The sequence below is a fragment of the Hippocampus zosterae genome, chromosome 14, assembly GCF_025434085.1.
Source record: "Hippocampus zosterae strain Florida chromosome 14, ASM2543408v3, whole genome shotgun sequence".
NCBI classification, from domain to species: Eukaryota; Metazoa; Chordata; class Actinopteri; order Syngnathiformes; family Syngnathidae; genus Hippocampus; species Hippocampus zosterae.
This window is the reverse complement of record NC_067464.1, coordinates 15,065,072-15,080,606: the sequence shown is the minus strand read 5'-3', so window position 1 is coordinate 15,080,606 and position 15,535 is coordinate 15,065,072. Positions and strand designations below refer to the sequence as shown.

The 15,535-nt window shown below is 42.3% G+C and overlaps 1 protein-coding gene across 3 annotated transcripts in view; it reads right to left on the bottom strand.

Annotated features, from left to right (window-relative positions):
• ak7b (adenylate kinase 7b) overlaps positions 1-15,535 on the bottom strand; it is a 65,672-nt gene that overhangs the window by 3,734 nt on the left and 46,403 nt on the right. For all 3 annotated transcript variants that reach the window (XM_052085741.1, XM_052085742.1, XM_052085743.1), the window contains 4 exons: positions 12,956-13,084; positions 12,807-12,872; positions 6,644-6,841; positions 5,211-5,413 (listed from right to left, as the gene is read on the bottom strand). In XM_052085741.1, coding sequence (XP_051941701.1) covers positions 5,211-5,413; positions 6,644-6,841; positions 12,807-12,872; positions 12,956-13,084 — 596 coding nt within the window. The remainder of the gene's footprint in view (positions 1-5,210; positions 5,414-6,643; positions 6,842-12,806; positions 12,873-12,955; positions 13,085-15,535) is intronic.

Genomic DNA, 15,535 nt, shown 5'->3' with positions numbered 1-15,535 from the left:
ACGGTAGCATGCCGAGACATACAGATAAGATAAAAACACGTTTTTAAAAAGGCAACGAAAGCAGAACTGAGTTCGGGTGTATTTTATTTAGCCATCGTACAATGTTCTCACGTTTATCGATCAATCATCACCCAGAAATCCATCAAAGTCCTCATCCTCTGTATCAGAAGCAGCAACTGCACATCTCAGTTGTCATTGAATGCATCACATGCTAGTGTGAGTTGTGACGCATTGCCGAGCGGAAAGAAGGAGTAGCAACAGCAAAGTCAACATTTCTCTCGTGTGAAGCTTTCCCACATTTGAAAGTAAAGAACAGAGCGAAACATGGTGGCAGCGCGTGTGTGTGTAGAAAGAATTGAACAATTGTGCAAGTATCGTAATCCATCAAAAACGCTGCGTTCCCTCTCGTTGTTGCGTATTGTGGCGTAACTCGCCAAGTGCTGCCTCTCACTCTTTGTAAAGTTGTTTGCCACCGATCATCCAATGTTCCCATGCCGTTTGCAACTTTACTTTGAACGCCCGGTTGATGCCAATGTCCAGCGGTTGGAGTTCTGTAGTCAAGCCTCCGGGAATAACGGCAAGCTCAGAGTTCATTTGCTTGACTTGTTTTTTTCACCGCTGCTGTGAGATGGGCATGCATGCCAAAAGCATAACCGGTGGCTTTAAGTTTGAACTGAGCTTCGTAGGCGTGTCTTTTTGTCGAATTTATTTTCAGGGGTTCTTAGAAACCAAAACCGGAGTTGTTTTGCAACAATGCACATTGCCACACTCTATACAAGTGTTGGTACTGGCTTGAGGCGTCCACTTACACGCCCACCCTTCACCATTGGCGGACTAGCTTGCCTGTCCTCTATGTCCTCTCTCTCCCTCTCCATTTATGTATATAAACACGCCCACCCTTCCCTGATTGGCCGACTTCTTTCCGCATTACAATTTTTAACTTACGTAGAAATGTTTTGTTCACTGTTCAACCATATGAAATAAAAGAGTGATGGGTCCATGAGCCTTCATGAGGCGTGTCTAAACACTGACACGCTGTGTTAATACTGTGCTGATACTGTGTCGCTGACCACTGCCACCTGCTGGACCTTCAAACTCCCTGAGCCAACCCACTTGACAGACTGAACTGACTGATTTGATGATGAAGTGTACACAATGCACAGCCTCACTTTACCCACAATAGGAACAAGTGCCATTGTTTATGTTGTTGTTTATATTGTTTATATCGTCTATACTGATCATCTTTTTCAGATCACATGTCTTTTTTATACAGTGTAGCTGCTATCCTTTCTTAGCTGTGTGTGTTTAATGCACAGCATGTTTGCATGCATATTTACACTGAGGATTGAGAGGAAGAAATTTCATCTATGCTGCGTGTCATACCTAAAGCATATTTGACAATAAAGATGACCTTGACCCTTGACAATATCATACACATCCATGCATTCATATTGTAACATTCAATGTGTTTCAATTATGTGAAAATCATGTGAATGAGGATGCTTGTGGGCTTTGTCTTCACACATTTTTATTCAGAAAAATAAGATGCTCCAGTGTTTTAAATTTCAGTCTGTTGCGTTTCTTGCATGCTATTTCCCCTGCTGTGGAGAACACACACAATGGAATAAGACATGGTGAGACAATCCGAGAGGCAAGGAGATTTTATATTATTAAAGAAGCTTTGAACTACGACAACAGCTAAGCTAGCCTAGCCGATGGTCAGCAGACATGGTTTACGTTTTATGTGAAAAAAAGCACTTCTCATTTAATAATAGCCTATTATATGACAGCCGACACGAATCTCAAAGTCAGATGGACACATTTTTCTGATGATCTGTGTGTTTTCCATTTTTCCCAAATATATATTTTTATTCGAGTGAGGGTAAGGTCTGGCTTGTTTCGGCCGGCACCATTGTGTCGCCAGACGCACTTCCTTATAAACACTGTGTGGCAGGCTTTTGCTGCGTCAACGCCCCTGGACTGAGTCGACCCCGCCTGGACTGTGTCAACACAGATGGGTGCCATCTGTGTAGACACAGTCCAAGCTGCGGCGACTCGGTTCATGTGTTGATCATGTGATCTCATGAAGCAGCACATGCACCGACACGTGGATTGCTCTGTGAGCCCAACGCATGCATGAACGCATCGGTGTCGCTGGACCCATCACTCATAAAAGACAAAAAAAGTGTTTTGTTTATGAATATTTATTGAGGAACGAATGTTTTTGGAGTGTCTTTGTTCCAAGGTGATTTCTCCTCAAAGAAACCAGCTCCCCAGCCTTAGGAAATACTCTTTCACATGGTACAGATGACGATGGTGAGCAGAGAGTTTTAAATGCAATTTGATGTAGCTGTGGATATCTTTTCTGGTTCCACTTCCAATATTGTAAAGAGTCTTGGTTTCTGGGTGTGTTTGCTTCTGCCGGGGAGCATTGAACTTCAATGATAGAGTCAGCTCTTCACTGCTTCACTTGCCTTTTGTTGACTAACAAATTCATTTTTTTTTAAAATCTGGTGTCTAACAGTTTTGCCAGTGTCATCACACTGAGTGAGATTCCATGCTGTAAATAGCGTCAGTAAGCCGCTTCCTCAGGTTTTCAGCCAGTTGTTGAGCAGCTGTTGTTATCACTGTTGCGGCCTGCCGTTGAAGCTCATTCTCATCAAGGGAATGACCTTCAACCCAGAGACCCTTTTTTCCTCAGACAGTTCTCTTGTGGCTTGGTCAAAAGGAGCAAGAACCCTGAGCATGTTTTCAATGATCTTACATTCTTCTGGAGTCAGTGGAGTGATGTCAATTTTTAATGAGGCCAGTGACACCCAGACTCCTTCTGTTCAGTCATTCTTTCAAACATTTGGTAGGTACCGTTCCACTGTGTTGGCACCTTGTTTATTAATTTATGGACCGGTGTTCCCAGCTGTTGCGTATTTGAGTGAGCTTCTCTTTAGCAGTCACGCTCGATCGAAAGTATGTCACAAAATGTCGTGTTTTGTTGGATATTTCCGTTGTTGCTGGGGTTTGATCACGTGATTTTTCTCACAATTAAATTCATGGAATGGGCTTTACAAATGGCATGCCGTATTTGCAGCATTCGAGCACATGAAATCATGTTTTCTGCTGCATCAGTGACAAAACACCTGGCCTTTCCCGCTATGCCCCACTCCTCCATGAGGCTCCTTTTAACCGCGGGAATATTTCTGCAGTATGTTTCTCAGGAAAATGCTGCACTCCCAAGACTGATGATTGGAGTTCATGGCTTTCTTTGTCCACATTGTGGCCAGTAACAGCCAGATTTCCCTCCACATTCATAGATGTCCACATATCAGCTGTTAAAGTAACAGCAACAGCGCTCTGGTGGTCCTTTTTTGTTCTCTCCTTTTCCTCCTCATATCTCTGGCTCACCAAGTCCTTGATGGTCTGAAAATAACCATACAAATGCCGTTACACCAATAAAATATAGTTATATACTGTAGTTAGTACAAAAATATAATAACATTTCTGAAACATACAGTACCTTACTGCTTGGTAGAGCATACGAGGGCATAATAAGCTTCAGGAGTTGTTCCATGTACAGCACTTTGTATGCAGCGATGGCTGTTTGAAAGTGCTCTATAAATACATGTACAATTGAGTTGAGTTGAAGAGCTCCCTGAATCCCTCATTTTTCAACAAAGCTGAGTGGCTAACAGTCTGATGATCATGTTGACCACTGCCTCATCCACTACTTCCTTGTTAGGAACTGCAAGCCAAAAGGAAATATCTTGTCAAAAGCTTAATAAAAGGACTGTAATTTTTACAAGTACCGTATTTTCCGCACAAAAAGGCGCACCTAAACGCCTTCCAATTTCTTCGAAGCTCACATTGTGCCTTAAAATCTGATGCACCTTGTGTATGGTCATTACAGTAATATGTCAACCCCAAAATGGTTTCTTGCTAGAGACATGCTTACAACGCAGAGTTCAAACTTAAAGCGATCGGTTTCGCAGTTGAACAGGGAAATAGAGGAGCAGCAAGCGAGTTCAACGTTAACGAGTCAATAATATAACTTGCTGCTGGTTAAGTAAACGGTGTCACTGCTTTATAAATAAGTTTTACTGACATCTGATCATCGCTATATAAATCAGGGTGTTGTGTAGTGTTCTCTTGGCATTTCCATGAGCATAGTTTCATCTAGTGGATGCATTGTAGATTGCGTCCAATATATGAAAAAAAATTAAAAAATTGGCCATTTATTGCAGGTGTGCCTCATAATCCAGTGCACCTTTTAGTGTGGAAAATACGGTACATAAAATACATATCAAGTAGACATCAGATGACACGGAGGGATGATGGTTAGCACTGTCGCCTCACAGCAAAAGGGCTGGAGGTTCGATACCAGGCCTGGGGCCTGTCTGTTTGCATGCATGTTTTTTATGCACAATTTTTAGAGAGACTTTCGACATATTGGTGGATACTCTCACAAGTATCCACCAATTCTTCATTGCCATGCCGAGCTGTATAATGCTGCTGCATTGCTAAAGTGCTCTTATTGATGTAAGATAGCTCTTTGGAGCAAAGCCGTCACTTCACCTACAATAACATAAAAGTTAATTTATCTGAAAACAATTCAAACCTCTTCACAGAACAGAGCAAAAACTATGGTGGAGCATTGCATTCACTAAAAAATGGACACGCTATCTCATGATTTTGAGATCAGGATCTCGTAATTATGAGATAAAATGAATAAGGCAACTGCAAGGCTCTATATATGACATATACTGTATGTATTCATATGTGTCACACTTGATAAACTGAGAAAGCTAGTGCAATGCACCACCGTAACAAATATATAGCAGTAAACAATGATCAAAGGAGATAAAGATTTACCTTGTTTGGCGTCACAAGATCAAAATTATTCCACACTGGGGAAAACTTCTGAGAACGATCCATAATTACGCAAAACTCCATCCAACAAACCCATGACATGTTGATACAGTTTGTTCCCTCATAAACATCCAAATGATACAGTTCCTGTATCGGTCATGTGATTCTTTCTTAAAGCAATACACACACCGATACGGGGTTTCACTCTTGAGCTCTCTGCACACTGCTAACGCACCAGTGTCGTTCGTCCCGTCACTACAACATGCACAGTGACGGACTGCATTCAAATGCAAATCCTCTCCACGAAACATGGTGAATTCCAGATCCAAATGTAAAGGAAAGCCTCCTACCCACATCTCCCAATGTGCAGATCTCTGCCTGGCCTCCTCCACCTCCCTGTGGTCCTTATTTGCCTTGTTAACGGTCTCTGTTGGCTTAATCCCCCCTTCCTGTACTTTGTCGTTGCTTTGACCGTAGTTTCTGGGTTTACCAACTCTTTCGCAGATTGCATGCATTAGCAGTGGATTGTCAGGTGTATTGAGACTGTTGATCCCTGTCAAGATTAACAAAGGCCACATTAAATCAGAGGAATTAGGAGGAAATTATTTGATAATAATCAGCTGTATTTACTTGGAAATCGCATGAGAATTACAAAATGCCGTGATAATAACAGTCAACAAGAAGCCGTCAAACTCATGCTTGTAACTTTTGTAACATTGGCTAATGCCTTGGTGCTTTCTACCGCCTTTATTACGGATTCGTCTTACTGTTTATTGTGTATGTTAAATCGCTCCATGTACAGCACTTTGTATGCAGCGATGGCTGTTTGAAAGTGCTCTATAAATAATGTTGACTTGACTTGACTTGAACTCAAGATACATTCAAATCTCTACATTAAGAACCATGAAAGCTATCACTTTAATTCAGGAATCCACTACAAAAAAACCCACCAAATTCCAGCATCATATGATTGAAGAGAAGCAAAAAAGTTTGACATTATCTTGTGTCAAATAATACTCCGGTGTTATGACATTGAATGGCAGTTGTTGGTCATTCAAGGAGGGGAAGCCAAATTGTTTCCAGCCTCCATCACGAATGTGTATGTTTGTTTATATATAATTCCACCCTCCAATATTATCGCAGGGAGAAGCTCTGGGCTGCCGTTGCTTGGGGAAAGAGTAGGGGCGTCATTTTTGTCGCAGGCCACATTGTACCGTAATTTCAGAACTATAAACCGCAAATTTTCTCACAAGCTTTCAACGCTGCGTCTTATTTAATAAAGTGGCCTATGTAACGATTTTTCTAATGGCCGCCAGGGAGCGCTCAATCATAAAAAGGAAGAGTTAGACAAGTTGATATACACAATATCACGTTACAAGATGGACACCTGCGGCTTATAGATAGGTGCGGCTTATCCATGTACACAATATTTTTGCCTTTAAAAATGTAGTGGGTGTGGTTTATAATCATTTTCTCAGTTTAATCATTAAGTATCTAGTCTTTGTAGTGTATTAAATCAAACATGGGTTGAACATTGATCGCAAATCATCGTATTTGGTTTCTATTTATGTTTAACACAACATCCCAACATCATTGCCAACGATACCATGATATCCTGTCCTATCCTTGGCAGACAAAAACTAATTGAACTTGATTTCATGATGGCAAGGAACAAACATGGCAGCTAACTAGTGGCAAATTATTGACAAAAAGCCAAAATAAATTGTGACAACACGGGTGCACCTCAGTGCATGGCTTAGAAAATTTTGAAAAAGACTGTTACCAATTAATAATGGGTTGATATCCAATTCCTCAAAGTAATTGACCACACTTTCTCCTTCCATGTTTTTTTCTCTATATTTGGCCAAAAGTTGCAGGAAGTGCTCTTGCTCATATTTGTGTTCCTGCACCAACTTCTCAGAGATGTTAATCACCCGATCTTTCAGATAGGAATCCAATGCATCAAGCCACACAACAAACTCTGCAAAACAGACACACAAGGACAAATACACAGGGGAGAAAAATGGAAATAATTAGGAAATCACTTAATCGATTCAATGTTTACAGTACGTGCACACTGTAGATATGGTGTGTGTGTGCGTGTGCGTGTGCGTGTGCGTGTGCGTGTGTGTGTGTGTGTGTGTGTGTGTGTGTGTGTGTGTGTGTGTGAGTGAGTGTATATACATTGGGGAAAATAAGTATTTAGTCAACCACAAGTTCTCCTACTTGAAAAGATGAGAGAGGCCTGTGATTGTCAACATGGGTAAAGCTCATGAGAGAAAGAATGTGGGAAAAAAAACTCAGAAAATTACATTGTTTGATTTTTAAAGAATTTATTTGTTAATTAGAGTGGAAAATAAGTAATTGGTCAGCTACAAAGAAGCAAGATTTCTGGCTGTCAAAGAGGGGCCAATGAGTGAAGGGTGGGCGTGTAAGAGGACGCTAAAGGCACGCCCCTAGCAGGTACCAGTCGCCAATGAGTGAAGGGTGAGCGTGTAAGAGGTGAAGAGAAAAATATGAGTAAATTGTAAAATGGCTAAATAAAGTACAACCGAACTCAGTTTTGCTTCCGTTGCCTTTTTAAAAACGTGTTTTTAGCGTGTGTGCATGCATGCCGTATGTTTAACGTATGTTTAAACGTTTTCGAAACAGAATCTGTACACTCTGGTATGATTTTGTTGCAAAATAGATCTCCAGGGAGAATATTTTCTGCTGATTTGTCCAATACATTTTTGGGGCAACTATAGCTAAAAACAATTATCCATAGGTTCACCTTTCACGTCCTGCAACAGAAAAGACATTATTTAAAAAAATGATTTTTTATCGAATAAAATATGGATACGCATCTTTTTGGGTCACCCTTGTATATTCTTATAATCATTTGTTTCAGATGAACTGTAATTATTTTCTGAATAAAAAATAATTTGGTGTTCAAAAAATCTTTTCAAACTTGAGTCTTGAAAAAGAGTCTTATAATCAGGGCCGTCTTATATTCGGGCCAATATATACACACAAGGGCGCACATGATTGTGGTGTGGTTTTCAAATTGGGATGCTAGTTGGTGCTCATTTGTTTCACTTGACCACATATATCTGGATCATGTATAACATCTGACCGGTCCACAGTCTCTGAGCGACCCTCACAAATTTTATGAGGTGAAAATAAAATGCACAGATGTGCTGCTTTTACTTTGATGAGCATGCCATCAGTGCAAAGGCAAGAGCAATGACTTGTCTTCGATGTTGCAACTTAGTTGCCAACTTATACAGGTATTTGATATAACGGGCTACATTCATGAATAAATGCGTATGAAAGTTAATACTCTACGCACAAGTTGAGCGTATAGGAAAAATGACGATCAGATCCATGACACGTGTGTCCCGGCCAATTTTCATGGCACCACTGTGCATATGTTGAATCAAATAACTCATTCTGAATTAAATCTTGTGCATGCGGAGCTGTCATTTGTATAACCGTTGTCCCTAATTTCCTATAAAAGTTGCAGGAGAGGTTAAACACGTTCATAACTTTGCCTAAAATCTTTAGCCTATTTTAAAACGGTGTGTTTAATCAGAAAGCTTGCTGAACAAAGAAACTGACAAAATATAATGACGATGTCCATCATTCTGAATTCATTTAATATCCACCTCAATATAACTTATTTTTAATAAGCCAACCACTTCGCGCGACCCATGGGTTAACTCGAGAAATTAATTCTTTTTATTTACCGTATTTTCACGACTATTCGACGCATCGTACTAATGGCCGCAGTCTCATTAATGGGTGACATTTCTGTATTTTACACATACACAGGACGCATCGTACTAATGGCCGCAGTTTTACAGTGGTAAAACATATGCCAGCTTAGAGTGCGCGCATGCATGCCGTATGTTTAACACGTTAGCTTGAAGCATACGGTAGCATGCCAAGACATACAGATAAGATAAAAACACGTTTTTAAAAAGGCAACGAAAGCAGAACTGAGTTCGGGTGTATTTTATTTAGCCATCGTACAATGTTCTCACGTTTTTCGATCAATCATCACCCAGAAATCCATCAAAGTCCTTATCCTGCGTATCAGAAGCAGAGGACTGCACATCTCAGTTGTCATTGAATGCATCACATGCTAGTGTGAGTTGCTACGCATTGCCGAGCGGAAAGAAGGAGTAGCAACAGCAAAGTCAACATTTCTCTCGTGTGAAGCTTTCCCACATTTGAAAGTAAAGAACAGAGCGAAACATGGTGGCAGCGCGTGTGTGTGTAGAAAGAATTGAACAATTGTGCAAGTACCGTAATCCATCAAAAACGCCACGTTCCCTCTCGTTGTTGCGTATTGTGGCGTAACTCGCCAAGCGCTGCCTCTCACTCTTTGTAAAGTTGTGTTTGCCACCGATCATCCATTGTTCCCATGCCGTTTGCAACTTTACTTTGAACGCCCGGTTGATGCCAATGTCCAGCGGTTGGAGTTCTTTAGTCAAGCCTTCGGGAATAACGGCAAGCTCATTTGCTTGACTTGTTTTTTCACCGCTGCTGTGAGATGGGCACGCATGCCAAAAGCATAACCGGTGGCTTTAAGTTTGAACTGAGCTTCGTAGGCGTGTCTTTTTGTCGAATTTATTTTCAGGGGTTCTTAGAAGCCAAAACCGGAGTTGTTTTGCAACAATGCACATTGCCACACGCTATACAAGTGTTGGTACTGGCTCGAGGCGTCCACTTACACGCCCACCCTTCACCATTGGCGGACTAGCTTGTCTGTCCTCTCTGTCCTCTCTGTCCTCTCTCTCCCTCTCCATTTATGTATATATACACGCCCACCCTTCCCTGATTGGCCGACTTCTTTTCCGCATGCCTGGCCACAGTCACTTCCGCCTTTTCTATATATAAACAGTGTGTCGGCTGTCAGTCAGATTTTGGAACTCAGCGCATATAAAGGACGCTCCGCACCATAAGGCGTCCTGTCCATTTTGGAGAAAATTTAAGACTTTTAATGGCGCCTTATAGTCGTGAAAATACGGTACTTACCGTATTTTCACGACTATTCGACGCATCGTACTAATGGCCGCAGTCTCATTAATGGGTGACATTTCTGTATTTTACACATACACAGGACGCACCGTACGAATGGCCGCAGTTTTACAGTGGTAAAACATACGCCAGCTTAAACATACGGCATGCATGCGCGCACTCTAACACGTTAGCTTGACGCATACGGTAGCATGCCAAGACATACAGATAAGATAAAAACACGTTTTTAAAAAGGCAACGAAACCAGAACTGAGTTCGGGTGTATTTTATTTAGCCATTGTACAATGTTCTCACGTTTTTCGATCAATCATTACCCAGAAATCCATCAAAGTCCTCATCCTCTGTATCAGAAGCAGAGGACTGCACATCTCAGTTGTCATTGAATGCATCACATGCTAGTGTGAGTTGCTACGCATTGCCGAGCGGAAAGAAGTAGTAACAGCAAAGTCAACATTTCTCTCGTGTGAAGCTTTCCCACATTTGAAAGTAAAGAACAGAGCGAAACATGGTGGCAGCGCGTGTGTGTGTAGAAAGAATTGAACAATTGTGCAAGTACCGTAATCCATCAAAAACGCTGCGTTCCCTCTCGTTGTTGCGTATTGTGGCGTAACTCGCCAAGCGCTGCCTCTCACTCTTTGTAAAGTTGTGTTTGCCACCGATCATCCATTGTTCCCATGCCGTTTGCAACTTTACTTTGAATGCCCGGTTGATGCCAATGTCCAGCGGTTGGAGTTCTTTAGTCAAGCCTCCGGGAATAACGGCAAGCTCAGAGTTCATTTGCTTGACTTGTTTTTTTCACCGCTGCTGTGAGATGGGCACGCATGCCAAAAGCATAACCGGTGGCTTTAAGTTTGAACTGAGCCTCGTAGGCGTGTCTTTTTGTCGAATTTATTTTCAGGGGTTCTTAGAAACCAAAACCGGAGTTGTTTTGCAACAATGCACATTGCCACACTCTATACAAGTGTTGGTACTGGCTTGAGGCGTCCACTTACACGCCCACCCTTCACCATTGGCGGACTAGCTTGCCTGTCCTCTCTCTCCCTCTCTCCCTCTCCATATATGTATATATACACGCCCACCCTTCCCTGATTGGCCGACTTCTTTCCCGCATGCCTGGCCACAGTCACTTCCGCCTTTTCTCTATATAAACAGCTTGTCGGCTGTCAGTCATATTTTGGAACTCAGCGCATATAAAGGACGCTCCGCACCATAAGGCGTCCTGTCCATTTTGGAGAAAATTTAAGACTTTTAATGGCGCCTTATAGTCGTGAAAATACAGTATTTATTTTTAATGTATTTGACGCACAGGGGTCTGATGGAATTAATCACAAAGTAGCAGGCTTGGGAAGGATTGTATTGCCATCTTAGCCAGTACTGATAGTGGCACACACCAAAGCTAAAACCATTGAATACATGAGAAAAATAGATTGGTTGGATGGTTGGACGATGGGTGTGAACTGCAGAAAATGTCATGCGTGTGACTGCAACAACTTGAAAGTTTTGACTTTTTTTTCCCGACGGCAGCTCAGTTCTTATTTGTGCGGTTGCATGCTCTGAAGAGATTCAACATTTGCTTGCAGAATACGCAGAATTGATGAATCAAAGATTTGTGACGCAAAAATATGTGCACACCTAGTTCCATTCAGGGTTCCAGAATGACCCTGGCACGTTGTCACTGTATTTCGAGACTTTTCTTAACTTTCAAGCAACAATTTAAAAAAAAACAATACTGGCAATGCCAACTGTGCTCCTCATGTTAGCATCAATTTCATTTCCTGAGATAGTGGAGGGAAGAGAGGAGCTGACTAAAAATACATCCAGAGGCTACATATAGACAGAAGACATTATATTGGACAGAATTAGCAAGCAGAAGAGTAAGGGTAGTTGAGGCCCCCGGGGACAAGCAAAAAAAAAAGCATCCTTTAGCCTTTACCGAGAGCCAGGCAGAAAAAAATACAAATAAAATAATAATTTCATTTCCTTTCAAATTGTGCATAATTTTTGGCATTTTATAGATGTCATATTTGATCAAAGTAGCATTTAATCTAATGTACTTCATCAAAAAAAATTATTCAAATGTGTCAGTATGCCAATTTGCCAATACACAACTTTGCCAGGGCCCTTCATTGCTGCTTGCAGGTCTAGTTGTTATGGCCTGAGCAACGACCGCTTTGAGTCCCACATTGTTTTTCTAGGAATTATTCTTATTGGGGTATGAGCAGAGACCGCTGTGTGCTCCCGATTGTTTTTGTCTTCAAGAGCGCTGCTGTATTTTGTTATTTATTTTTGTTGAATATGTTGTCCTTCATGTTTGGACTGTTCTACGCGTTCTGGCTGTGACATTTGTCGAGTGAGAGAGGTCTGTGGTTGATGGTTAATGCTTCTCGGCAGCATGTGTGTATCAGCATCGATTTTTATGGGGGACTGTCGGCGCTATTTGATTGTCGCCAGTTAAGAGCCGCAGGGTGCTTGTGTTTTTTGTGCCTGTGATGGGGAGCATTTTTCACAGCCCCGTTTTTGTTCAGCGGAGATGTCAGCGCTGTTGAACAGTCTGTGTTGATGAGGCCGGATGGGTGGCTGGTAGAGCTGAACATGAGGAGAGAGGAGCATCGGCACGGGGAGGGCAAATATGGAGTTGTAACTGAGTTTCGGCGCTTGGAATTGAAGCAGATGTTGGCGGGGCAGGAGAATTAAACCAATTTCACCAACAAGGTGTACTTCAAAACAATTAAGATTGTATAATTGTTCAGGTGTTGTTCATTGTTTTTATGTTCAGGTGTGTTATTTTATGTTAAATGTTCTGTGAAGCGCTTTGTTAAAGCTGCAGCTGTTATGAAAACTCCAGATAAATAAAGATGTATTGTTTTATATATAAGCAACTGTATTTTCCCTCTTGAATGACTAGTTCTTGGTGGTCATACCTGGTATTATCTTCTTGTTGTAAAGGGAAGTCAACGAAGCTTTCTCGTCTGGTTCATGCTCATCAACTAAAAAAGAAATCCAATTAGATACATATTTTATGAATTGTGTAAATGTGTGTGTGTGTTATAATGATTTTTGATTTTGTTACCATGGAAAAGCTCTTTCGCTTGGTCATATGTCTTTGGAAATCCATCTAGTACAAACCCCTGGTTTTTGCAGGGGTTAGACGTTAGTTTATCCGTCATCACCTTCACCAATAGCTGATCATCTAAAAAACCTAAGGGGCAAAGATAGAATTTACAAAATAAAAATCTCACTTTAAAACTCTGGCGAGCATATGAGTCAATGATGTAAAAGTTAAAATCCACAACGGAACTGCAGCCGCGAATAGTACTTTTAAATGATGCTTCATTTGCACCCGAATTTGCACCATCATAATGTCCTCTTCACAAAGGATATTGTGCTAATGACATACGAGCGCAAACATGTCGACAAAGTTTGATAGCTAAGTTTAGTTTGCACCTGTTTAAATCTCTTATTGCACAAATGGCAAAAAAATAAAAGCAGGCTTTGCACCAAGAACACCGTGGGAGAACAAAAAATCCTTTGTCCCACACTGGGGAAATTTGCAGTCAGTCAACAGCGGCAAAATTGTTTTTTTCTACTTTTTACGCCTTTTTATACTGTATATATAAATAAGAGAGCTATACACAGTTCAATTATATATATATATATATATATATACACACACACACACACACACACTGTATATAAAAATAAATAAAAAATCCTCGTCTCACCCCCTCGGGTGGTGTCCGTCCTTCATTCAGCTCGGGTCCTCTGAAAGAGGCCAGGAAGCTTGAGGGTTCTGCGCAGTATCCATGCTGTTCCCAGCACTGCACATTTCTGGACTGAGATGTCCGATGTTGTTCCGGGATCTGTTGCAACCACTCATCTAGTTTGTGGGTCACTGCCCCGAGTGCTCCGACCACCACAGGCACAACTGTCACCTCTCCAGCTCCTCTCTGAGCCCTTGGTATTTCTCGAGTTTTTCGTGTTCCTTCTTTCTGATGTTTCCATCACTTGGGACCACTACAACGGCTTTCCTCTGCCCTTTATCTATGATCACGATATCTGGTTGGTTCGCCATTACCATCTTGTCAGTCTGGATCTGGAAGTCCCACAGGATCTTCGCTCTGTCATTCTCCACCACATTCGGAGGTGTTTCCCATTTTGACCTTGGGGTTTCCAGTCCATACTCCGCACAGATGTTTTGGTAGACTATGCCAGCCACCTGGTTATGGCGTTCCATGTAGGCTTTCCCTGCCAGCATCTTACAACCTGCAGTTATGTTTTGGATTGTCTCAGGTGCCTCTTTGCACAACCTACACCTTGGGTCTTGTCTGGTGTGGTATATCTGGGCCTCGATGGCTCTGGTGCTCAAGGCCTGCTCCTGAGCAGCCAGGATGAGTGCCTCTGTGCTGTCCTTCAGGCCAGCCCTCTCTAGCCACTGATGGGACTTCTTGAGATCGGCCACTTCAGTTGTGGTACATCCCGTGTAGGGGCTTGTCCTCCCATGATGGTCCCTCTTCCAGCGCCTCATCTTCTGTTCCCCATTGTCTGAGACATTCTCTGAGTATGTCATCCGTTTGAGCCTTCTCCTTGATGTATTCATGGAGCTTGGATGTTTCATCCTGGACAGTGGCTCTCACACTCACCAGTCCCCGGTCCTTTGGCCACCTTATTATTCCTGCAGGGTATCTGATCACTGGCAGGGCATAGCTGTTTATTGCCTGGGTCTTATTCTTGCCATTGAGCTGGCTTCTTAGGACTTGCCTCACTCGCTGGAGGTATTTGGCTGTAGCCGCTTTCCTTGTTGTCAGTTCGAGGTTGCCATTGGCTTGTGGTATACCAAGGTACTTGTAGCTGTCCTCAATGTCTGCTATTGTTCCTTCAGGGAGTGAGACCCCTTCAGTGCGGACTACCTTTCCTCTCTTAGTCACCATCCGACTACATTTCTCAAGCCCGAATGACATCCCGATGTCGCTGCTGTAGATCCTGGTTGTGTGGATCAGGGAATCTATGTCCCTTTCGCTCTTAGCATACAGCTTTATGTCATCCATGTAGAGGATGTTACTGATTGTAGCTCCATTTCTGAGGCGGTATCATAGCCTGTCTTGGTGATTACTTGGCTTAGGGGGTTCAGTCCTATGCAGAACAGCAGTGGGGAGAGTGCATCACCTTGGTAAGTGCCACATTTGATGGACACTTGGGTAAGTGGCTTGCCATTGGCTTCAAGTGTGGTTTTCCACATCCTCATCGAGTTCGCAACGAAGGCTCTTAGGGTCCTGTTCACCTTATACAACTCCAAGCATTCAGTGATCCATGTATGTGGCATCGAGTCATAGTTTTTTTTGTAATCAATCCAAGCTGTGCACAGGTTGGTATGTCGGGACCTGCAGTCTTGTGCAACTGTTCTGTCAACCAGGAGCTGATGTTTGGCTCCTCTGGTATCTCTACCAATGCCCTTCTGTGCTTCGTTCATGTATTGATCCATGTGTCCACTTATGTTAGCCGCAATGATGCCTGACATGAGCTTCCATATTGTGGAGAGACAGGTTATTGGCCGATAGTTGGATGGGGCTGCACCCTTCGAGGGATCCTTCATGATCAGGATCGTTCGCCCTTCGGTTAGCCATTCTGGGTGAGTCCCATCCCTCAGTAGCTG